At 38.9% G+C, this 23,084-nt stretch overlaps 1 protein-coding gene across 15 annotated transcripts in view; it reads left to right on the top strand.

Moving 5' to 3' along the window:
• CDC42BPB (CDC42 binding protein kinase beta) overlaps nt 1–23,084 on the top strand; it is a 96,336-nt gene that overhangs the window by 9,505 nt on the left and 63,747 nt on the right. For all 15 annotated transcript variants that reach the window (XR_009966532.1, XM_062628030.1, XM_062628029.1 and 12 more), the window contains exon 2: nt 18,038–18,129. Coding sequence is in view for 14 of the 15 variants with exons in the window: in XM_062628030.1 (XP_062484014.1) it covers nt 18,038–18,129 (92 nt within the window). In the remaining variant the exon portion in view is untranslated. The remainder of the gene's footprint in view (nt 1–18,037; nt 18,130–23,084) is intronic.

The raw sequence follows: 23,084 nt of genomic DNA, 5'->3' as shown, positions 1-23,084 counted from the left end.
TGTGCATGTCTGCAGGCTTTGTCGTGCAGGGTTCTGACTATTCTTGGACTGTAGACCCAAAGAAGTGTATTTTTTTTCTACAGCTAGGTATACTTGAGTAAGAAGTTTGTATTGAAGATTTTAAATTAAAGGATTGGGATTCCCTTGTCTAGTCTGTGATCATTTGCACTGCATCTGAGTGAAATGGGAATATAACATCTCTCCGCATTTTCTTTCCTTTTAGTTTTGATGTTCTTTAGGGCAAGGAGGAGATCTTGCTGCACACTTGCTATCTGTGGTTCCTTTTAGGATACAACCCTCCCATGTTAGTCACCTGAAAAAAAGGAAACTAAACTTTAGTGATTCAGAGCCTCACCCTATATGACTTGTTACAGGAGGCTGTGTACAAATGGCTAAAAGTGATCTAAAGGTCCTAATGGAACAACTGGTAGCTAGTAACCACTAGATGCTGGGTTATAAACCCAGAGTGAAGACAGGAGTCTGTGATACTTAATCTTTCTGCCTTTTATGGGTAATGCTGTATTTTTCCTAAACTCACAACAATTCAGTTTCCAGAGCAGACTTTCTGAGAAGTTGCAGATGAGTTAGCCTGTTGTGTCACAGGGAAGAAGCACAAACATTTTCCTTACAGACGCACTTTAACTGGTTGTAGAAAATGCCTTAGTCATGTGGCGTGGTATTGTGCAGAGGAGTTGAGTTTGACTGTGTTAACTTACTCTGTTATGTAACTGAAGAGTTCCATTACCAGTAAGTTCAGCCTTTGGTTTCCTGGACAATTAATATTTAAGCTGGGAATAATGACAATATACAAACAGCTGTTTTGAAACTGTGGTTCTGCTGGCCTGGTACTCCAGATAATGTAATACAGGACAACACACAGCAGGGATACTGAACTGAAGGCTGCATCAGGCCCACAGACTGTCTTTATCTTATCCTTAGAAGTATTTGCTGGTTATTAAGGCAGCTGAAGTGTGGTTATCACTCTGTGTATGTTATTGCAGGCCAGCAGGATTTACTAGACTGCTGGGTGTAGTGCTGTGCCAACAGGACTATTCTGGTCAGGCTTGACCCAGGCAGGTCTACATCCATGATGTCCTGGTTTCAGCTGGTGTAATTTTCTTCCTAGAAATAATAAGTCCTTGTGCATCCTGAAGTTGCCACTGTCCTGATTTGAATTGTAAAGACAAAAGACCTGACACTTTGAAAAAAGAAAAAAAGGGGGGATTTTTCATTAAAAAGAAAAAAGTGATGGACAAGCATTTACTGCTCTTAGGAAAGGACTTTGCAGTAATTATCCTAAATGTTAAAGGCATGCAAGCATTTAAGTGGCTCAAACTAGAGCAGAAGTGCCCTGATTTTGACAGAATCAGAGTTACAGGTAGTCTAATCATAAACTTCCTGTTCTTGTGGATACTATTACACATTATAAATGTTTTATTTAATATTTCAGGTGCTTTTTGAGGGCAGGGACAGCAGAAATTCTATGCTTTACCTTTTGCATACCAGTGTTATATTTCCTGTCCTAAAAAAACCTCACAAAGTTCAGCATGACAAGTGTCAGGTTTTGCACTATGGAGCAGTAAAAGTCAGGGAATGACCAACTAGAAAGTATCCTTTCAGAAAAAGATTTGGGGATCCTGGTAAACAGTTAGTTAAAGTCAGTACTGCATTACTGCAGAAACGGAGGCTGCCTGTCTACTGTACTGCACTGCAAAAGCAAGACTATAGCCAGCAGGCTGAGGGAAGTGGTTATCCTGCTCTTTACAGCACTTGTGAGGACATATCTGGAGTATTTTGTCCAGTTCTGGTGTTCCCAGTACAGAAGAAACACTGCAAAACTCAAGTGAGTCCAGCAGAGAACCACTGACTTGGCTGGAGGCCTGAAGCATGTGGTGTGCAAGAAAAGCCTGGGATACCTGGGTCTGATGAGCCTGGAGAAGGGGAATCTAATCATGATCTTCAACTGCCAGTTGCATGAATAGGGAGAACACAGAGGCAGACTCTTCTCAGGTGCAGTGTCAAGGCGAGGCAGTGAACACAGATTGTGACAAGGAGGATTCTGATTTTGTGTAAGGGGGAAAAAATATTCCTTCTGAAGGTAGTCAGTCACTGGAAGAGGCACCCAGGGAGGTGATAGTCCCTCCGTCCTAGGAGATATACCTCAGCCTAACAGGCCTTGAGTAACCTGATTGAACTTTGATGTTATCTCAGCTTGAGCTGAAGGTTGGACTCTGGTCTCCAGAGGTCCCTTCCAAACTAAAATTATTTAGTGATTCAGTATTATCTTCCCCCACTCCATTAGTAAATGTATTTAACATCATGGCTCCTTTAATAGGAACCAGTTGTTCTTCATACTTCTCAGAATGAAAAGAAATACGTGAAACAGAATCTTGTTACTGTAGATAAAGTAGTTGACACAACTTGTGTAAATTACCTTTTGGGGTTTTTGTTGGGTTTTTTTTTTTTTTGGTAACTTAGGTGTTTACCCTGATTGGTTGGCATTTTTCCATGATTCTGAACATAAGTATTGACAAGCTTTTAACATTAAGGCTTGTAAATGATGGAAAACTAAATTTTGTTCACGTTATTGTGCCATGTATTTAATAAATGCACCTGCTTCCTTGTTCCTGGAGGAGAATTGCCAGAACAGGTTTCAAGAACTTTGAACCTGTGTTTTATGTCTAGTGCTTTTTCCCAGGTGTGATTTCTGTATATCTAGTTGTTACCCTTGATAGTGGTTGAGGTATTTTAAAGCTTTGTTCTACAGAGCTCTCAGAAGATCCTGCAATCTCTGTGTGACTGTGAGCCTGAATCATCCTTTACAAAAAATTACAGGTTTAGCTCTTCTGCTGGATACATTCTTATATAAGAAAGGGATCTCCATCTAGTAGGATTTCTATAATACCCTTATATCTGACATTGTAAGGAGTCTGCCTAAGCAGTTGCTAACAACAGGGTGAAACAAATCTTCCTCATAGTCGTAAAGATCTGATGTGACATAGTCACTGTTCTTTTGTTTCATCTGTAAAATAAGAGCCCGTATGACTTTCATGATGTTAGATTTGCAACATGGTTTTAATGCTGATACTCTCTTGATCATAGTGCACTTAGCAAACCAAAATACACAACATATTGTTTCAAAATCATATCGGTATATGGAAAATAGCATGGGAAGTGCTATCGGTGATGAGAATAACAATGCACAAATGAGGCAAAACTCAAGAACTGAATCCTTTATTAGTGGTTTGTTGTAGTTACGAATAGGGTTTGTATATCTGGGGTTTTGAGTGTGTTGCTTGCGTATTCCTGGGACATAACAAGATTTTTTCAAAGTTCTCATGATTTCTAAATGCCTGGAAGTCTGGTAGACATCCTTGCCAGAGAACGCGTGCCATCAGCTAAGTCGTGGAGACTTTCATTGACCCTCCTATATAATATAATGGTTCATTACCCATCTGGGGCAAGGATTGTGTATGTGAGCAATTTATAAAGTATGTTAGTTTTTTAGAAGAAACTTTGTTCAAAATGTTGTATAGCTGTTTTGGATGCTGTGGTTGTGAGCCCTCAGTTGTGTTTATGATTGATGTGTGGGAGTTTTCACAGCTGCAGTATATCGCTTCCCTCTTGGGAGGTACCTGCACACTGTGCAGATACCTTGTGGGGAAAAAACAGGTAGTGAAGTAATGGCAATAACTTTTTTCTTTGAGTCTTGCTGCATAAAACTACAGAGAAATATCATCCCCCTCCTCTCATAATACAAGACATAGCTCCCTCTCCTTAATTTCCTCTTTCATTTCATTGCTCAGAGGTTTTTTTACTTCTTATTTCCTATTTATATTTAGAAAAGGCACTTTGCAGTGATGTTGTTAAAACAGCAATGCACACTTGTGCACTCATTGCTGCAGTGATCTTTTGCATCAGTGGCTGTAATATGTCATCGTGCACATTGGTAATAATGGCTCTGTCTTCAAGTGTATACTTGATAGCTGCAGAATGAATAATACAGACACTTTACTGGAAAATGTGCTGTAGTAATTTACCTTCAGAGCTCTGTGGGTAGCTCTGAAATCAGTGACAGCTGGTGAAAGATAACGGATTATCTTTCTGCAAGAGAAGCATCGGCAAGACCTACTTCTTTACTTCAATCTCCTTGCCCTCATCTCTCCTTCCCCCATCATGTCCCATGTAACACTTAAGAACCTGCGCTCTCCGTTTTTTGAGGCGCTTAGATGGAGACTGTTAGTTACCACTTTTGTGTTTAAAAAAAAAAAACAAAAAAAATTGGCAAGGAAATAAATTTAGCTGTGCATAACAATTCATGGAAGAGGAAATCAACACTGTCAACTTGCAATCTTCTACCATTTGTCCAGAAATAGATTGTTGAGGAGCCATAGTATTTGAATTAAAATTTGCAGGATTGGAATAAAAAATAAGCAGGTACATGGATTCGAAAGGGTTGGGGAAAGCAAAAACATCACTTCAAGTCCTAAATATTGATCAATATACTACAAATGGTGGTCAGGCCAGATGTCTTTACCTGGTACTTCCAGAAGTGGTAACCTATACTTTGAGTTTATGTATTAAAATGTCTGTTAAAAAAGATTTTGAAAGAGAGAGATGGAAATTATTTACTTGAAGAAAAGTTTTTCTTATGTAATAACTCAAAGACTCCTACTAGACTTTGGGGGTTTTGATGTGTTAAATTATGTTCATGTAACAAAAATAAGACTCCAGTCTTGGTTCTTTGAAAATGCATTTCTTACAGAGTGGTTCTTCAGAAAAGTGGTCCTTCTTAAATTTTCATTTATAATACAGTTGTAAACACTCCAGCTGTATTTTAAAGGAAGAAAAGAAGCCAGAACAGTTAGTCGGGGCAAACTTTGCCAGCAACTGCACAAACTACTCAGCTCTTGTGCAAGATTATTTTAAGTAATTTTACATTTTTGTTCCTGTGTAAGAATTAATTGTTTTTGTTACTTTAAAGGCCATGAAGCTATGAAGAGATTAAAACATTTTTGGTAATATTCATGTCCTTGCTGGATTCACAGTGGCAACCTGAAGATGGAATGATGTTTTACTAAACAAGCAGTTCTGATCACCTTTTTCATGTAGGTTAGAGAAGAAGATGATGTAAAGTGGCATAAATATTGAGACTCTTGAGATGAAAAGTAAAGGGGAGAAAATAAATATCATATCTCTTCCAGACTTTTCTGTAAAAAATTTCAAAGAAGTGTATGGAACAGAACCTCAGCTCCACAATACCTGCATCAAAAATGAAACTATCATGTCTGGTCTGCAGTATCAAGGGTGAAAAGTTTGACAGTCTTTAAAAGCTTGTGGTTTGGGACTGAATGTTTTTATTTTTTTAAGTGAGTCTGTGCAAGTGGAAAATATTACTTAAGAGCTAAACCAATCACTGAATGGGCAAAGTAGCCAAGGTTTACTTAGATGACACTGGAGATAAATTAGTAAAGGAAAATATTAAATTCTTTGTGGAAAAAGAGGAAGGAATAGGGTATAGCTAAAATCATGTGAAAGAAAGCCAGCTGTTTGGCTTTTCTCTGTGTAAATAGTTGCCTCAATATCTGTACTACTTTACAGTTACATTGCAACAGCTTAAAGTATCTTGAAGATTGGCAGAATTTGCCTTGTCCTTCTGCTTGTGGTCTCCTCAGAGGCCATGTACCATTTCAGAAGATTTCTGTAAGGAAGTGACTTCATCTTTCCTGGTTCCTACTCTGGAAATGGAAAGGTGTAAAGGCATGTCTACACTGGTAGGTTTTTTCAACTGCATCTGTATTGGCATGAAGGTGTTCAGCCTACTGTTGCATTGGAGCATCCAAATGTTTGGTTGTTTTCGAGTATGAGTGAAGAAAAAGATTGAAAGCCAACAGAATAGAGCCTGAGGTATCGATGAAGATTTGAGATTGCCAGCCTATTACAAGCTTGTTCTGAACGTCCTGGTACTTGATTTTCTGTTTTCAGATCAACACTCTTGTCTAGGTGGGCTGCAAATGAGGAAGGAAAAGGAATTCTCTACTTAAATGCGTGGAAATAAATCCTAGGGCAAAAGTATTCTGGATGTATGAAAACAGGCTGAGGAAGTTGGGGCTGTTCAGCCTGGAGAAGAGAAGGCTGCGTGGACACCTCATAGCAGCCTTCCAGTATCTGAAGGGGGCCTATAGGGATGCTGGGGAGGGAGTCTTCATTAGGGACCGTAATGATAGGAGAAGGGGTAATGGGTTCAAACTTAAAGAGGGGAAGTTTAGATTGGATATAAGGAGGAAGCTCTTTCCTGTTAGGGTGGTGAGGCACTGGAATAGGTTGCCCAAGGAGGTTGTGAATGCTCCATCTCTGGCAGTGTTCAAGACCAGGTTGGATGAGGCCTTGGATGGTATGATTTGGCGTAAGGTGTCCCTGCCCGTGGCAGGGCGGTTGGAACTAGATGATCTTAAGGTCCTTTCCAACCCTAACGATTCTATGATTCTGTGTAGACTTTATTAAATAGAGATGGCATGTGGATAATCTTACTCATAAATTCAAGCAAGGAGGAGTGTAAGAAACTGAGCAGTTGTCTTAAAGCAACAAGCTTAAAAGCAGAATGTTCTGTCAGGTGCTGCATCTGATATAAAAACCTGTTGGGATGAACTTCACTTTATGTATCTACCTTGAAATGGTATGTGGTATTTACAACTGTGGCTGCAATGATTGAAATAATTTTCATATGTTAATGGCAGTAATTTTGGTGTTGGCTAAGTACAATGAACATATTTTTGTTTCCTACTGGCTTTAAGCATATGCAAGAAAGAGGAAGAAACTAGAGCCCAGAGAGCTTGGAATACTGTTAATCATGCTGGGGTGTGCATTAATGGGAGGCATGTGAGGATATAAGCTTCCAGGAGCCTGCAAGAGGTTTGGGAATGTCTGGAATTGTGTGTCCTTTAAACAGTGTGTCGTGTGGCGTGGCAGTCTGTTGAGAGCTTGTTGTCTAAAATCATGATCCAGAAACTGGATTTAAGGAATTCTGAAAGATATCATTGCAAAGATGTTAGGAAGTGATGGGCTAAAAATACTAAACAAAGGCAAAAGTGTGTTCTTTAATACATAAAAAATTGCTATAAGGGGAAAGAGCTTTTTCGGTGTACTGTACATTAATTAGCAAAAAGCTGAATAAGAAAGGTTGAGAGGAAGAGAAGAGCAGCAGACTCCATCCCAACTGTACTAGAGAAAGCTGAATTTATAATGCTTGGAGACCTGGAAACATCTCTAGGAAAAGACACAGTATTCCGCTTTTAGATTCTTGTTCCATATGCTTTGCATATGCATGTGATGTTGAATCTCTTCAGTAGTGCTCTAAATCATTGGATTTTAAAAATTCACTCTTAACTGTTCCAGGATTTGACTGCCCTAAGGACAACTGTTTGATTTAAAGGACAGTTTAAAATCGGAACTTGTATAAACTGTCATTTGTCTAATCATAGAATCACAGAATAGTTAGGGTTGGAAAGGACCTTAATATCATCAAGTTCCAAACCCCCTGCCATGGGCAGGGACGCCTCACACTAAACCATGTCACCCAAGGCTCTGTCCAACCTGGCCTTAATATTCCAAATCAACATTTATTCAAAAATGTTTTCTTTCAGTGTTATTTAATGTCTATTTAAACAAAAAAGCAACAGCCAACCAACCAACCAACCAACCAAATCCCTGCTTCCAAGCAAGCCTTAGATGGATTTTTATTCTTAATAGCAGGTGTTACGATCTTGGTCAGTTTGAAACTTCATAATAATTAGTTGATGCTGTTTAGCAAAACAGTAACTTAAATGGCAATATTCTAAAACAGAATTCTGGAGGTGTCTTGGTTTATTTCTTAGTAATGACAGTTTTGGCTTTTTTTTGAGCCATGAGCACTCTAAAAAAAAATGTGTTCTGCTAATGATCCGTGTACCACACAGTTTGAGTCCATTTCTGGAAGTCTGTGTCTAAAGCCAGGTTTAGGAACTCCTCATAGATTTCCAGTAGATTTATTCTCTCCTCTCCCTGCTGCAAAATCTATACTCTCCTTTTTCAATTTAAACTGTAATATAAGAAAAGTCTGGGGATAGATACAGACAAATTTTGAAATGTGCTTAGTCAGTAAGACATTATGGAAAAGTTGCATAGTGAATTGAGAAGAATGTTGCTTTACCTGGGTAAAGTTTTTGTCACACTTGGAAAGCTGAGAGATGTATTTCTCTTCCCTTTCTACTCTCTTTACATCCTTTCTGAGCATGTAAGTGTCAGTAAGCATCCTGCCTTCTGGAGAGGCACTTGTCTTCTGAATACCCCAGATCCCAGGGATTTTTCTATTACAGGTGACTGACCATGCTCATAATGCCCCGCTTGCCTTGTGTTATGTTAATAGTGACTTAACACTTTGAATCTGTGAAAATAGTGCTGCTGTAAAGGTCTCTCTCTTTGTTGCTCTTAGCCAAGGGCATTGGAAGGAGCAGATCAAGGCAGAATGGCTGTGGATGCAGAGTTCCTGGTGCAGAAAGGGAGCTGAAGAAGTCAGATTATTTATAATAGTAAAAAAGCCACTCTGAGCTTTCCACTATAATGTGTAACAAATCTTAGCACAGGACTTACTAGTATTCTCTGCAGATTTAAAGACAGTCAGTTGCCCTCTTCTTTGAGTAAGTTGAGCTACTCTAAATATTCTTGTGCCTGGTTACAGTAATTACTTGTTACATGTCTTCATGACCTTTTCCCATGGCAAAACTCTGACTTTTAATTCACCTTTTAATTAGATCTGGATCTCCAGGGAAGTTCTGAAATAGGGGGAGTAATGTCTGAGAAAATGTCCTGCTGCCCGCTGCCATTTAACAGGAAGCGAAGAGAAAGATGTGCCGCACCTGTGCTTAAAGTAGCTGTTGCTATCTGAACTCCTGAAATTGAAAACCAGCTTATAGTATTTACTGCATCCTGTAGCACTGTAAGCTGATGTCATGCTCATCCCCTTAGTCTTACATTTCCTGGTTCATGGTGTTGATCTGGCTGAGAACAGAAGCATCACAAAAAATATAATTGTTTCACTCTGCTCCCTTACCCAACTTTCTGTGCAGCTGCCTGGGTGTTAGCACCAAGACAAGCCACCTCTGCAGCAATTGGACTGCTGTGACGGCCATTGCATGGGCACTTCATCTCTCCTTGTGTGTGCTACTTAAGGTGATGGCCTCCAAAAAAGAACTGCGCTCCATTACCGTTCTTCCTTGCACTGGTGTCAAAGCTCCTGACCCTTCAGAGACGATGATTCAGGTTGTTGAGCTAAAGGATGATAGCTCCATTATGTGTCTTTGTAGGTTGGGTTTCTGCTGGTTTAGAATTGGAGATTCCAGTTGGGCAGAAGAGGAAAATTTTTCACCATGAGAACAATCTGCCACTAAAATAATTTCCCCACGGAAGTGGTGGGCTCCCCAACACTGGACGCTTGTAAGATTTGTCTGGGACATCTAGTATAGGTCATGCTTTGCCTGGAAAGGTTGGACATTGAGTTCTCTTCCAACCTGGGATTCTGTAATCTGTGATTCTGCATTTGTGTAGGATGCTTTGTCAAGAAGAATGTATTAATAGAAGTCTAACTTTTAAAAGAAAGGAGGTGGCATCATAGAACCAATGTAAAGTATGAACTGTTAGGTTACATAATGCATGTATTAAGGTTTTAGTAACTTGAGAGAACATCTTGTGTGTATCTGGTGAAAACAAAAGATGTGTGTTTACTACAAGTAATTGATAAAACAGTTACGCTGCTTGTCTTGCCAAGTTTTACTTTGATGATAAAATAAAGCATGCAGTCAGAAAGCTAAAACTTTGCTCCTACATTAATGTAAGTGGTGGTTTCATAATTAAGTAAGTGTATGTAAGCTTTTATCAGCACAGTGTGGCTATCAGATTGGGAGTATTTTATTTCTTAGCAGGGTGTGCAAGAGGTACTGGCTTGATGACATTTAAATTCATTTATGTGTTGTTATTGAAATTTGGGTGAGCTAAAATTTTTTTCTTAATCTCTAGTTAGAAATTATCTGAAAAGTGACAAAATCAAAGAGCTTTTCTGAGCATTCATAATTCTCAAACTATTCTACAAAATATATTAACTAGGCTTTTTAGATTATTCATCCTGCAGTAAGATTTAGCAATATTTACAACTTTTTAAATGGAATTAAAGAAATTGAATCACTGAAATTTTACTGTTTGGAACTAGTGATTCATGTAGAAGCTTGAAAGAATTTTTCCAGTTACTGATGCGCTTCAGTACATGGTCACTATTTGCTGTGGCTTGAAGGGCCTCTCCAACACCTGCAAAATTCAAAAACAAGGCCATTTTGCCCTTCTTCAGCCTCGTCCTGATGCGTGCCTTGGGCCGGGGATCCGATGTCACTACAGCATGTGAGTCACACTGGGTGAATGGTTCAGCAGGAGGGGACAGGATAGACAAATTAGCTTTTTCCTGGAAACATTCTCTGGTTTGGCATACCAGGTGAGCATTGATGATGATCCAGACAATAGATTGAAGCGTGGTGGAAAGGAACAAGGAGGAACTCTTTCAGCAGCAGAAAGGATTTTCTGGAATAAAGTGGTCATGTAGCTCCACTATTCAGTTGTCTCAAATGTCTGGGATGTCGGACAGTTCCAGGGATAATCTGTAATTCAGAGAGCACTGGTGTGCATGTGTCTTTTGTGCTGAATAGGATTGTCTTGAAGAAAATGAAAGGACTGAAGATGAAGTTTAAGACATCAAGTATCAACAGTTACTGAAGAGTGGAAAGGTTTCTTTATTCTGGAATAGTAAACTTTTCTTTGCATTTTCTTAATAAGCCTGAAGAGCAAGGAAAGGTCCACTTTTGAAAACTTTATGAAATTCAGGTAGAAGCAAGATCTAGTATTTCAGCGTCTTCAAAAAAACAACGCACAGATCTTATTGGTCTCCTGCAGAACAGAAAGGTATTGAAGTTTGTAAGGCTCAAGAGGCTGATAGACCAGCAGGGAATCGTGGTTGGTGTGTAGCCCATTGAAAGAGCTGGGAACCTTAGGAAAAGATAAGAGAGGCATGGCAGCTTTCCCTCTCCCAAAAAATGTGACAAGTTCGAAAGGAGTATGAAGAACTGGGCTATAGGCTGCAGTCAGGAACACAGTTTCTCTTGGAGCTTTCTTAATTCTCCTGAGGTTTGGGCTAGAACTTTAATCTCAAGACGCTGAGTGTTTTTTGAAATGCCTTCGTTAGTACTCATAAAGGTGCAGGGTTTCTTGTTCAGAATGTGTCATCGTGCTTTAAAAAGTCTTTCTGTGTCCTGATAGCTGTGTGCTAAAATGTTGTGTATAATGAAGCTGCACCAAGCTAGTGTGGATGGTAAGTCACTTCTGTGTTTCCCAATGAAATGCTATTTACAGTGACATTTTTGTTCAGACTTAGTACTAACAGTTCCATCTTCCCAGGTCAACTTCAGTAGAAAAAAAACAAGAAAGACAAACCCCACCTGACTTATTTTTCTGTAGCTACTGTCTTAAAAGTCATTTGGTGTTTGTTCTTGGATCAGAGAGGCACAGTGGCTTTGACAGGAATTAAATTGGCAACACTTTTTGTCACTTGGACTACTTGGAACCATCTACCTGTTCCTCCTTACTTGTCTGTACAAATCTTGAGTATTATCTTCAGTGTCCTTTCATTGTAAGCATGAAAAGCAGTGAATGCGCTTAGTCAGGAAGATAGCCTGCTATTAAGTGTTTGTGGTTACATTCATCCACGAGCTGGCAAATGGTAGCATACTGCTACATATTGAGTCTTCTATGCAGTACTCTCTTTTGGGGCTTGCCACGCAAGAAGAGTAACAGTGAACAGGGATGATGCTTCAAGGTAAATGCTTGCTCTTCTGCTGGCCAATTTACTGATGCTACTGGGGTCAGTAGCAGAACTACTGACCAATATTTTTCTTTAAAACATTTCCTGATGCCATTACCCATTAGCATGGTGATTTTTTGTGCAGTTGTCACAGACTGGTATACAAATTCTAAATGCCAAGATCCGTTCTGTAACTGATAAAGCCACTCATGGAGCAAAGTGCAAAAGCTGTGAGCACTCAGTCTTGATTTGTGCTTGAAAGTAATGATGGTTTTATCCTTTTTAACCTTTGAGGATTTTGCATGTAATTATCCAAATCTTCTCCAACCTCATGATTCTGTTATTTGCCAGCAAGGTATCTGATTGAAAGTGGATAGGTACTCTATCTTACTATTGTCAGAAGGCTTTCGTAAAACAAAGCAAAGTCTGTAATCATGGCTGCAAATGTGCTACTTCTTCAGGAAAATTTGAGGGATTTTTTTAACATTTGTATATCAGATTAAGTATTTCAATGAAATATTTAATAATAGTTACCATTTATTCTCTTGAAAAACGCTGGCAGTCAGCCTCAGGAAGATTCAGTTTTTCTTAGTGTTTGTATTAGTGTATAGAAGTCTGTTTCTGCTGGCATCTCAGTTCAGATAAATACTGTTAGAAGATAATATCTTAAAATTATGAAGTACTGACTAGCCAGGCACTATAAAACTGGATGGTCTTGCTCAAAGGATCGAGGAGATTCTGGCAGTCTGTGAAATAGTGTCCCATATCAAGAGGCTGTTCTGCAAGGGCTGGAAGCACTTTGCAAGATGTAACCAGGTTGTGCTTCTCAGGTTTTTAACTTGGTGGAGCTTGTGCCATTATAATGATAACCAAAGTCTTGCACCACTGAGTTTGACTAATGGATGTTGATGAATGATGAAGAATCAGATCACTGAGCAAGAGGCAGACAGAAGAACTGAAGTGTGTGTATGTATGTTATAAAACTGGGAGGGAAGTCATGGCAGAAGTCAAAGGCTCAGCAGAAAATGTGTCGGGGAACACAGAATGTGTCACCTTTTGCTTGTAAACAGCAGAACTTAGGTGAAGTAGAATTGGGACCTACCTCCTTTACTAGGCTCAGTGGAATAACCCCTTGCCCTTCCTACCATACTTGCCTTCCCTTTTCTGCTGTAAGCTACCTTTCTTCAATCTCCTGTATCATGGTTTGGGTTGGAAGGCCCCTTCAAGATCATCTAGTTCCAACACCCCTGCCATAGGTAGGGACACCTTCCACTAGACCAGGTTGCTTAAAGCCCCTTCCAGCCTGGTCTTTCAAGACTTAAATACTGTTCTCTGCTGGGTTGGGTTTTGTTTTGGTTCGGGGGGGGGGCGGAATTTTTGTTTTTCATAAAACTTGTAGCAACTTGGACAGCTTCAGTTAAATTTGGTAAAGGGGGTATTAATGGTCTTCACTGGAATTGAAAGGTGCCAGGCAGTAGGAATGGATTTGGACTGCCAGTCTGCTTGCACATACCTTATTTCCTTAGGAAGCCAGACTGGAAAAAAGCATTCACAGGACTGGACAGTAAAAGGAAACAGGCCAGCACAGGAAAATGGAGGCAAGGTTGTATAATTGGCAACATTAAGACTGGAGTCAACAAAGGGTGGAAGAATTAACAAAAATCAACATTTCCAAAATACATGGGAAATTTCACAATTAGGTAGCAAGAGGATTGTACTTCTCTAAAACGTAAGTGTGGGTTGTAACAGGTATTTATCACCATAGTAAGCAGGTTGGGGCTACCTGGGTGTGGGGATCTCCCAAGACATGTGTACAAGCACTAACTTGTTAAACCTGCCAGCCTACTGTTTTAGTAGCAGTATCACAGGAATGCTGTTTCTTTGAAAAGGGAGCACAAAGGGCAAACAAGTTAACTTGATTCTACAGTGTAAGTTCAGAGAGATGGTTGAGGGAAATGGTAAAACTTACTGTTCTTTCATGTTCTTCTTCCAAAGAAAACATCTTAAATAAAATATTGGATCTGCCTGGTGGGAGTAGGGCTCCACAGACAATTATCTGTCATTTTGTTGTTTCCCTGACATTAATATTTTGCAATTCACATAGTTTCCTACCACAAGGTTTTGTAAAGGGGATAAGTAGATAAAGGGAGAGTGGTGGCAGATGCATTTCTGTATGGCCAGGCAGTTTGGAAATAGCTTCTGGGTAGATATACCTGAATGTTATCCTGATGTTATATAATGACTTAAACCCCAAATCACTTATAAGATCACTTCAGAACTGTGAAACTCTTTGGTGCAGGGTCATTGAGTATATGAATAGGTTGTCCAGGAAGGCTGTAGAGTTACCATCCTTGGAAGTTACTGAGATCTGAATGGAGAAAACCCTGAGTAAGCTGGTCTGAAACCAATACTGACTGTGATTTGCGCAGAAGTAGAGACAGGATGAGTTCCCTTTCAGCCTGAATTGTAACTCTCTGTATTATTTTCTTGCAGTTGTCACATTTATTTAAAACTTGAAGCTGCCAGTGATACAAAACATCAGATGTTCTTGAGCATTTGGCAACTTTGACTCGGTGGTTTTTGTGACTATGAATTTCTGGAAACTTTCAGTGCCTAACAGCACAGGCAGGAGTCCTCAAGTTGGAGCCGTTGGGTAACTCCACCACTGAAGCAGTAGTTATCATAAACCCAGTGGGGTTTGGTTTTTTTTCCACTGTATTGTAAAGGTGCTAGGTTTTGTGATTCCAGATAGTAAATTACTGACATATATCGAATGGTTCAATATCTGAACAGAAAGTAGAAATCCAAGACATACTTCAACACTTCTTATTTTTAACCACAGTCTAGCTTGGGAAAAGTTCTCCTATTATTTTTTGAGGATGGTGTTGACAATGCTATCCTTCCCTGACTTGCTGTCAGAAATGAGAGGAAATTTGACATATGCTTCTGACCTTGACAGAGGCTGGCATGCACCCATTCCCAGGGTAGCAGTGTGGAGTGTCTAGTCTGCTGTCTCAGATAGTCTCTGCTGGCAGTTGATGCAGCTTTTGATCATTCTGAAACAGTCTTCAAATATCTTTTATCAGGTGGCATAATACAAATTGTCTGCAGTGTAGCTGCACTAGCTAACAAACCTATTTACCTGTGACTGCATTTCAAATGATGTTTTCAAATTATTCAAGTAGATGTTTTCCTTTTGTGCAAACAAAATATCCTAGTCCCATTTATCAAGGGAAGAGGAGAATATGATCAGGATAGAATTTGTTTGCAGGTAGAGAGTTATGTCTTTCAAACAAACCACGGGTTTCAATGAAGAAATAAATGCTGGCATTTAATTTCCCATTGTGAATATTGACCAAGGCATCGACTGTTCCTGTTTTGTATTATACTCTTGAGAGCGTACATTTCTTGGCTCCTTAAAACTAGTGGTTTTGTTGATTTGGGGTTGTGGTTTTTTTTTGTTTACTTTGTTTTGATTTTTCTTATGTGTCCTTATGGAGAACACCCTTTTTCCAAACAAGTGTGAGTACAATAATGTAGAATCAGCCTGAGAGAAAAAGCAGTAATGCATGCAGATATATTGCACATGGAACACCTATTCCAAATTCTCATTACAGCCTCACAGTCATGAATAAACAAAGTCTTGCAATTACTCTCAGCTAATGTTACCCTGACAACAGTATATATAACAAAATTCAATAATCACTGCCAACAAAACCCCCAATACAACTAATGCTTCTGTTTGCCAGGATGAAATACTTTCATTAAGCATTAAATCAATTCCAAAGAGTAAGTCCTACTTTTAACATTGGGATCAAAACTAATCAGTAAAGTGTAATTATTCATTCCAGTATATGGAGAGAAGTTGGCTTTGAGTTCCCTCTTTATAAAGTAGTGATATATAAAAGGAGAAGCTGGAGCTTTTTACCAGCTTTATGGTATGTCACTGTAGGTATATCAATCCCTCAGCATCATTCTAGCAAGCACAGTGAACACAGCTCTCTGATACTTTATGTTGCAAGTTTCTGCTCACTCACTTTTGACAGTTCTGCGGATGTTACTGGTCTGGATACTAGAGGGTTGAGGAACAGCAGCCTCCTGCCTTGGGAGCAGGAAAGCAAATTGGAAATTATTTTTTTATTTAACTTACTAAGAGGTAAAAATTGTTCAATCCAGTACGTAAAAGCAGTAGGTCACATCCTCGTGTAAAGAGGGTTCTACTCCAAGATGCCAGTAAAGTAAATATAAGTTTAAATGAACTACTGGTGTGTTGCCTCCTCTGAGCTCTGATCTGCTGCATAACCTCTGTTGTTAAGTCTGTGATTATGAGATTCTGTGGATATTAGGTTTTATTCCCAAATTTTACTTCCTTTTAAGGAATCTTGGGTGCCTTGACAAAGACTTCAAGGGTTTGTTTCCATTTCAGAGAAAGCCCTATCCAATTCAAAATTTTTCTGCACATTTGAATATTCATGTTTGGTGTTCAGCCTGCCAAGAGAGAGATCACTGAATGTGCAGTCTTTCTGAACACCTGCTAAACACAAAAAGCCAATATGAGTTAAGTGCACAATTAACGTGTCAAAATGGTAACTTCCTTTTAGGGAGGGAATATTTTTTTTTTCTTTTTTCGTTTACATCTATGGAACTAATTCATTTTAACATGTAGTACTTCAGTTGACAATTGAAATGGAAAAAACAGGACCAACCTAGGACTCTGGCATTTTTTGAAGTGAAATGGTAGCAGTCGTTCAATATTTCTGCCCAGCTGAAATGAGTAATCTAGTAGAAAATCCAGTAGTCTTGCTCTTAACTTTTGTACTTTGAACAGACAAGAAACATGCAGTGAAAAGCGTGTTACTTGTAGGGAAACCTTTTCAATAATACCTCTCCTAAGTAATACAAAGAAGCAGTGTGCCTACTCTTCAGTACACCAATTTCTTCTTTTTATTAGCTGTTATATGAATTTTGAAGTCTGTAATCTCCAGTTCAGACTTCCATATCTACTGTGTGTTTATAAAATTTGGTTTCTTTGTGTTAACATCTGAAATACATTGTCAAGGCAATGACCCCTCTTGTAGGAAGTCTGTTTGGCTTATAACTCATTAGCTTAACGATAATGTGAGTAAAATGGGAGTCTGGGTTAAATTACAGGTTGTAGTTCTGTGAAGTTTTATTCAGTTGCAAATGGGAAAATATGTGTTTTTAAAAACTGAATCTTTTTAGTTTAATAATGTTTGTGAAGAAGAGCAATCTTTTTTTTGTGCTAAGTTAGATGCATAAGCTGCCCCTTTATAAGCACCACACTTGCTCTTGTGCAGTTTAGCTTGCACCACTGTTTTTTCTTACTAATTTGGTCTTTATAATTAGAGTAATGAATTGTAATAAATGTGTATAAACAAGAATTCTCATCCTATGATAGAAATAAATAAAATATTCTGAAAGGGAACTGGAGAGGACAAGATTGAGATCTGTAGGTACAGTGGAATTTATCAACCATGTAGTTCGAGAAATATCCTGAATCCAGTGGGACCATTGAAACAAAGTATATGTGGATTAGTTAACTGCTGGACATCGATTAGGTTGCAGCCCCTCAGTACTTACGGAGATCTAGTGATTGCTGCTTAACAAAAAAGATAGTTCAAAGCAAAAATCTTAAATTAGCCATGGATTTTGTAGGAAATGGTTTTGTTGCTATCAAGTAGAGACAGTTACCTCTTGAGAGTGGGTTGTTAAAGCTTTAGAAGGTACTAGCTGAAATAATCAAAAGTAAAGCTGAACTCTGCTTAAGAGGAGAATTATTCCAGTGGCTGAAGGATAGGACAGATTTTCTCTAGGGTTTACCCATAATGAATCAACTCTCTTTCATATGGTCCTTCACTAAATCACAAAACCCTAAAGAAAGGGGAAGGGGGGAGAGAAATCCTTTTGAAAGACTACTTTGCTCTCTATTTGCTGGCAGCAAGGCAGAACCAGATATAGGATTGATTTTTATTTTTTTTTTAAATAATAATGTAGGGGTTTTTTTCTTTTCATAATTCTACTAGTATTTGAAAAACTGCTGTTGTGCTGTGTATGCAGTGAATGCTTTTGACCTCTAGTTTATGCATTATTTTGGCTTAAATTATTTCGCTTTAATAATTGATTATTTTTTTCCTTAAACAGCAAGACCATTTACAAAATTGGTAAAGGAAATGCAGCTCCATCGAGATGACTTTGAAATTATCAAAGTGATTGGAAGAGGTGCATTTGGTGAGGTAAGAGATTCTTACTCTCAGTTGTAGTAATGTAACTGTAATTGTTTGTGCAAATGATTTCTTGCTGCAGTTAACCTCTTCTTATACTAAAGACAAAAGATTCACACAGATGTGTTAGAATACTAAATGTGGGATGTAGCTAGGTACTAGTGAAAGATCCCCTTGAAGAAGGGTATTAATGCCCAGATCTGCTATTTCTGTGGCTGGATTATTCTTACTTCAGTGTAGCAAAACAAGTGTCTCTTCAATGTCTGTATAGCCCGGGTGGTCCCACCTAGCAGCTGCACAGCTGAATTTGGGATCTCTTCTCCCACTTGCCATATGTACTCTTCTGTGCTGCTGTAATTTAACACAGAACTGGGCTGCTTCTATGGTAGGAACGCAGAGGCTGCTCCACCCATCTGCCTGTCTTTGTAGCAATCTGGTAATGCAGAAAGACGCATTTGGCTGCCTCAAAGGCTGTTCCCTGTCATCTTTGAAGATCAAAGGCTGCTGGATCTGTTTTTGGGGCAGCAAGTTGAATCATGCTGGGATGATAGGAACGCCTTGTGTTTTGACAACTCGCCAGTCGCAGGACCCTGGATTGAAGCTTTAGTTCTTAATATGCTTGATGTAAGTCTCTTCAGACACAGAAGTCTGATAGGGCTTGCCACTGGCAAAAGGCATTCATGAGCATGTCCTCTCCACTAGGCATAGGATACCTGAGACTTCTGGAGAACCTTAAAGACAACCCTTTCAGCATTTAAGTGCATGTAACTAAAGCCACAGATGTTAGCAAAAGAGGTTATTAACCAGAGAATTTCTAGAAGAACACTCCTTAGATTTCTTTCAGGGAGCTTCTTTTAAGTTGTGCCACACCAAAGTCAAATGTAGAGACAGCCATTAGCGGCTCACTTCAGCCTATTAGCACTTGGTTACAACTTCTGCTGCCAGTGTCTAAGGCTAGGTAGGCTTCCTTGTCTTCCTCTGATGGTGTCTGCAGAAAGAACAGGATATCTGCAGTGCAGGGCTTTCCTTCCAAGCATGGTGTGCCCTGGACATTTCAAGATATTTCACATAGGGTTTGATGATGAAACAAAGGTATAGATAGAAAAATGCCAGGACTCTGCTCAACGTGGGTTCAGAAAGCAGTGACATTTCTGTGTACATAAGAACTTGATAGTGGGTGAAGTAATAGCTTTATATCTGCATAATTCTAAGCTGTTTCAGAAACTGCTTTTGAGGAAAGCAGACACCTATGACAGAAATTAGTGTTTCAAGAACATTTCTTCATCTGAACCATCATCTAATGATGTGTCGCATAGTGAGAATAGCTGCTGAACAAACTTGAGCATTTTAGATAAAATGTCCAGATAAATACTAACATCTTGACATGTAAGACACAAGTTTGCTTTCTAGTGGCTGTTGAACTTGGTGAGTTGCAACTTTCCCCTTCCCCACTCCACACATCCCCCTCCAAAAAAAAGGAAGTGTTATCTTAGGGTAGGGGAAATACTGCATGTAAATCAGCTAAAAACAAACACTTTAGTGTTTGGGTTTTTTTTAGCTGGTGTGTATTATTTGAATATGGGTTTTAGAGCAAAAAGTTACCGCAAAGAGTTTGTCAGGAAAAAGCAGAAATGGGAAAAAAATAGTTAAGTCTTAAAGAATGGCTGAAAGCTACAAATTAAGTCCAGAAAAGAGGTCTGAGCAGGGAGGTTTATGAGTAGATAAAAGGCATAGAGAACCAAGGCAGTAGTAGGTAACAGTCTACCTCTTCGTTAGGGTTTTGATTCAAAGCAGTAGCACATTTTTTAAGACAGTGACCCCACTTCCTGCAGAAGGATTTTGCTGTGCATGAGCTCGATTTCCTTTGGAAGAAACTAAACCAGAATCTCCATTCCAGGTGTGCACCAAATGTGCTCCTGGCCCCAAGGAATACATAAGGATCAGTCACTGGGTTTGACTCTCCTGACAGCTTCAGAACATTTAGGCTAGGTCCAGGAGACCAGCCTAGGTACAGTCTGAAGCAACAGTCCTGAACACCACACAGTATAGTTGTGAAGGCTTAACACAGGCTACTTTAATCTGATGTTCTGGTCTTGCTGTGCCGAATTACTTGCTGTAGTGGCTGTGACCACTGATATCTAAAGAATGCTAGATTAGTGTTTTGGCAATGTGTCTTTTGGTGGGATTAGAAGTGGTTTCTGGATTTTTTCAGAGCTAGGCTCGTGAATGCTACAGCTATCAAAAATGGGAACCCTTTATAGTGACTTTCAGATGGAGTCAGTGTTGGGAATGCCTTCACACAGTATAACTTTAAGGAAGGGCCATTTTCTATAGTACTTGCTCTGTTCTTTTCCCAGTAGATGTTCTCCAGTCAAGGAATTGACCAACTGGAAATCTCAGTACAACAGCAGATGAAGTATTTGTAAGAACTTCAAGAGGTTTCAGTTTATATGTGCTAGGGGGGAAAGCCATGACCTTTCTTGGCTTTGGATCAAGAGTCTTAAGGTGTATAACAGATACAAATTCTGTGTGGAAACTCATATTAATAGTGTCTGGAGTGCCTGAATCAACAATGTGTTTCATATTCTTCCATTTGGAAAAGCATGGAGCTTACCTAAAGCATTTCATGTATCACATCCACCCCAGTGGAAATGAAATTTCACAGAAGTGGAATGAGAAAGTATCTTAATTTCATCCTTCTGTTAGAGCTGTGAGTGGTCACAAAGTCAGTGGTGTTAGTTATCTGTTAATATCATGTTATCTTGTTCGTATTTCTATTTAAAAATGTTAGTTTATAATTGTAGCGGCTTGAAACTTTTTTATCTGTTTAAATTATGCATCATTGATTTTTAAATTCATTATCTTTTAATCCCACTTGCCAGAGAGTATTTCATGCTTTTTGCCTATGAATGAATCCTTTGACCCTTCTGTATACTACATTGCTACAACTGCCAAATATTATAAGCATTATAAAATAGCAATTGTATAAAGGTTGACATTTCATAATAAGAAACTAAAATCTAGTTTCTTGAGGGACTTGGGGTATCTGACTTGTATAAAGCAACACTTAAGAAAACTGAATGGGGAAGCTGTAAGTAATTTTTCCATACGATGTTCATACATACATAGGAACTATGTTAGAAATTAGTTGATGGGATACTAGTAGTTATAAGGTTATTCATTAGCTCTTGTTAAAAACAAAAAATCAAACGATAGAAAAAAATGACCCTAAAAATGAACTAAGCCAGCCACTTTGCATGCAGGATAAACTGAATGTCTGAATATCCTTTACAGCAATGTTTAAGGCTCTGACTTCTGGAGTCACTGCCTTGAGAATATAATTTATTTTTTTCAGAAGTTTCATAGTTATGAAGTTCAAAATTTGAAATGTTATTTGAGTGCATGACAGAATAGCATGTAACCTGAAATGTTAGCTGTAAGAAGCATAAACTATTTTGTGGCTCTTCCCCCTCTCCTAGGATATATTTGCCTGGGTGTATACCCAGCTGGGTGGAACATTTTAATGAGCACCCCAATGTTACTTTCAGTTTTTTGGGGTTGTTTTGTTTTTTTTTACAGGTCATATAGGCAGATAGCTCATGCGCACAGAGGGGCAATCTCCATGAGGAATAAAGCTACCAATGATTTAAAAGCACCCTGAAATAAAATCAGAACTAAATGGTTTTCTGTTATCTTCATTCTGGTTTCTCTTAATAAAATTAATGTAGAAGTCTCTTTGTAGACAAGAATGAGTATGTTGTATAGAGTGAACTAGTGAAAATGCACATTCTTTAGGAGAAGATTTAAACAATATGAGCACAGACTGGAAAATTCCAGCTTTTAAACCTTTAAAAAAACATGCCAAACCAAAAAAAAAAAAACCACTAAACTACCTGTGGCTTGAAGTTCGCATGTGCCCAGTTACTTCTTCTGTTTAGAAATATTGGGGACCATTATTTGAAATGAAGTAATGTCCTGAGAGCCTGTGCTTAGTGAGATTGTACTTACCTGAGAAACTTATGCTGGCCTAAGAAGTGCCTTCTGTGTTCTTGGTTTTTTGCTTCTGCCTGCCAAGGGAACTGGAAGTACTTGTGCTGCAGTATAGTGAAAGAGATAGGAGAAGGATCTTGTTGTATGAGAACTGTCTGGCTCTTAACTACTTGCACTTGCTCCTTTGCAAGCTTCATCTGACCCCTTAGAAATGTAAGTCTTTAAGATCACTCTTCTTTTGTGTAAAGGACCAATTACGCATGCTGCTGTAGATTAATGTATTTCAGTGAAGAGCAGTTGTTGAAAGAACTGTGTCAGAATGTGCCTAGGTTGATAACTTGGATTGTATAATGTGGCTGACACCTCCTGGAAATTTGGCAGTATGGGACTGTGAAACAATTGTTTTCCTTCCCTTGTTTGTTAGCAAGGATCTCTTGAATGAGCAATGCTTACTGTGGTTGCAGTAGAAGGGTGCAACTGCTTGTTCTTGCTTAGCACAAAAATAACCAAAACTCTTAATGTGCCCCACCTAAGTATTACTGCTCTGGATGGATTAGAAATACCTTTTGATATAAATGCTGTTGTGTACAGAGTTGATGTGTGTAGTATTTAGTAATCGTATGTGTCACCTTGACTCAGGATGCTTAGTTAGAGTCTCACTTGGAATCAAAAGACTTAAAAATGTGTTTGCAGAAGAAAATAAATAATGGTTGAGAGAACAAGACTGATCTTCTTGTTTCTGATATATTATGTGGTTCCTAATGAGAGAGATTATCCAGGACATAAAGAGGAGGCCAAAGTATTCAATGACTTTTTTTTGCCTTGGTCTTCACCAGCAAGAGCTCCAGTCACACCGACCAAGTCACAGAAGGCAAAGGCAGGGACTGGGAGAATGAAGAACCACCTGCTGTAGAAGATGAGGTTCAAGACCATCTAAGGAACCTGAAAGTGCACAAGTCCATGGGACCTGCTGAGAT

This window comes from Pezoporus occidentalis, unplaced genomic scaffold (genome assembly GCF_034315485.1).
Source record: "Pezoporus occidentalis ecotype Australia unplaced genomic scaffold, CSIRO_AGI_Poc_V1 ctg31, whole genome shotgun sequence".
Lineage (NCBI taxonomy): Eukaryota > Metazoa > Chordata > Aves > Psittaciformes > Psittacidae > Pezoporus > Pezoporus occidentalis.
The sequence above is the reverse complement of the archived record's forward strand: the minus strand, read 5'-3'. Positions and strand labels throughout refer to the sequence as shown.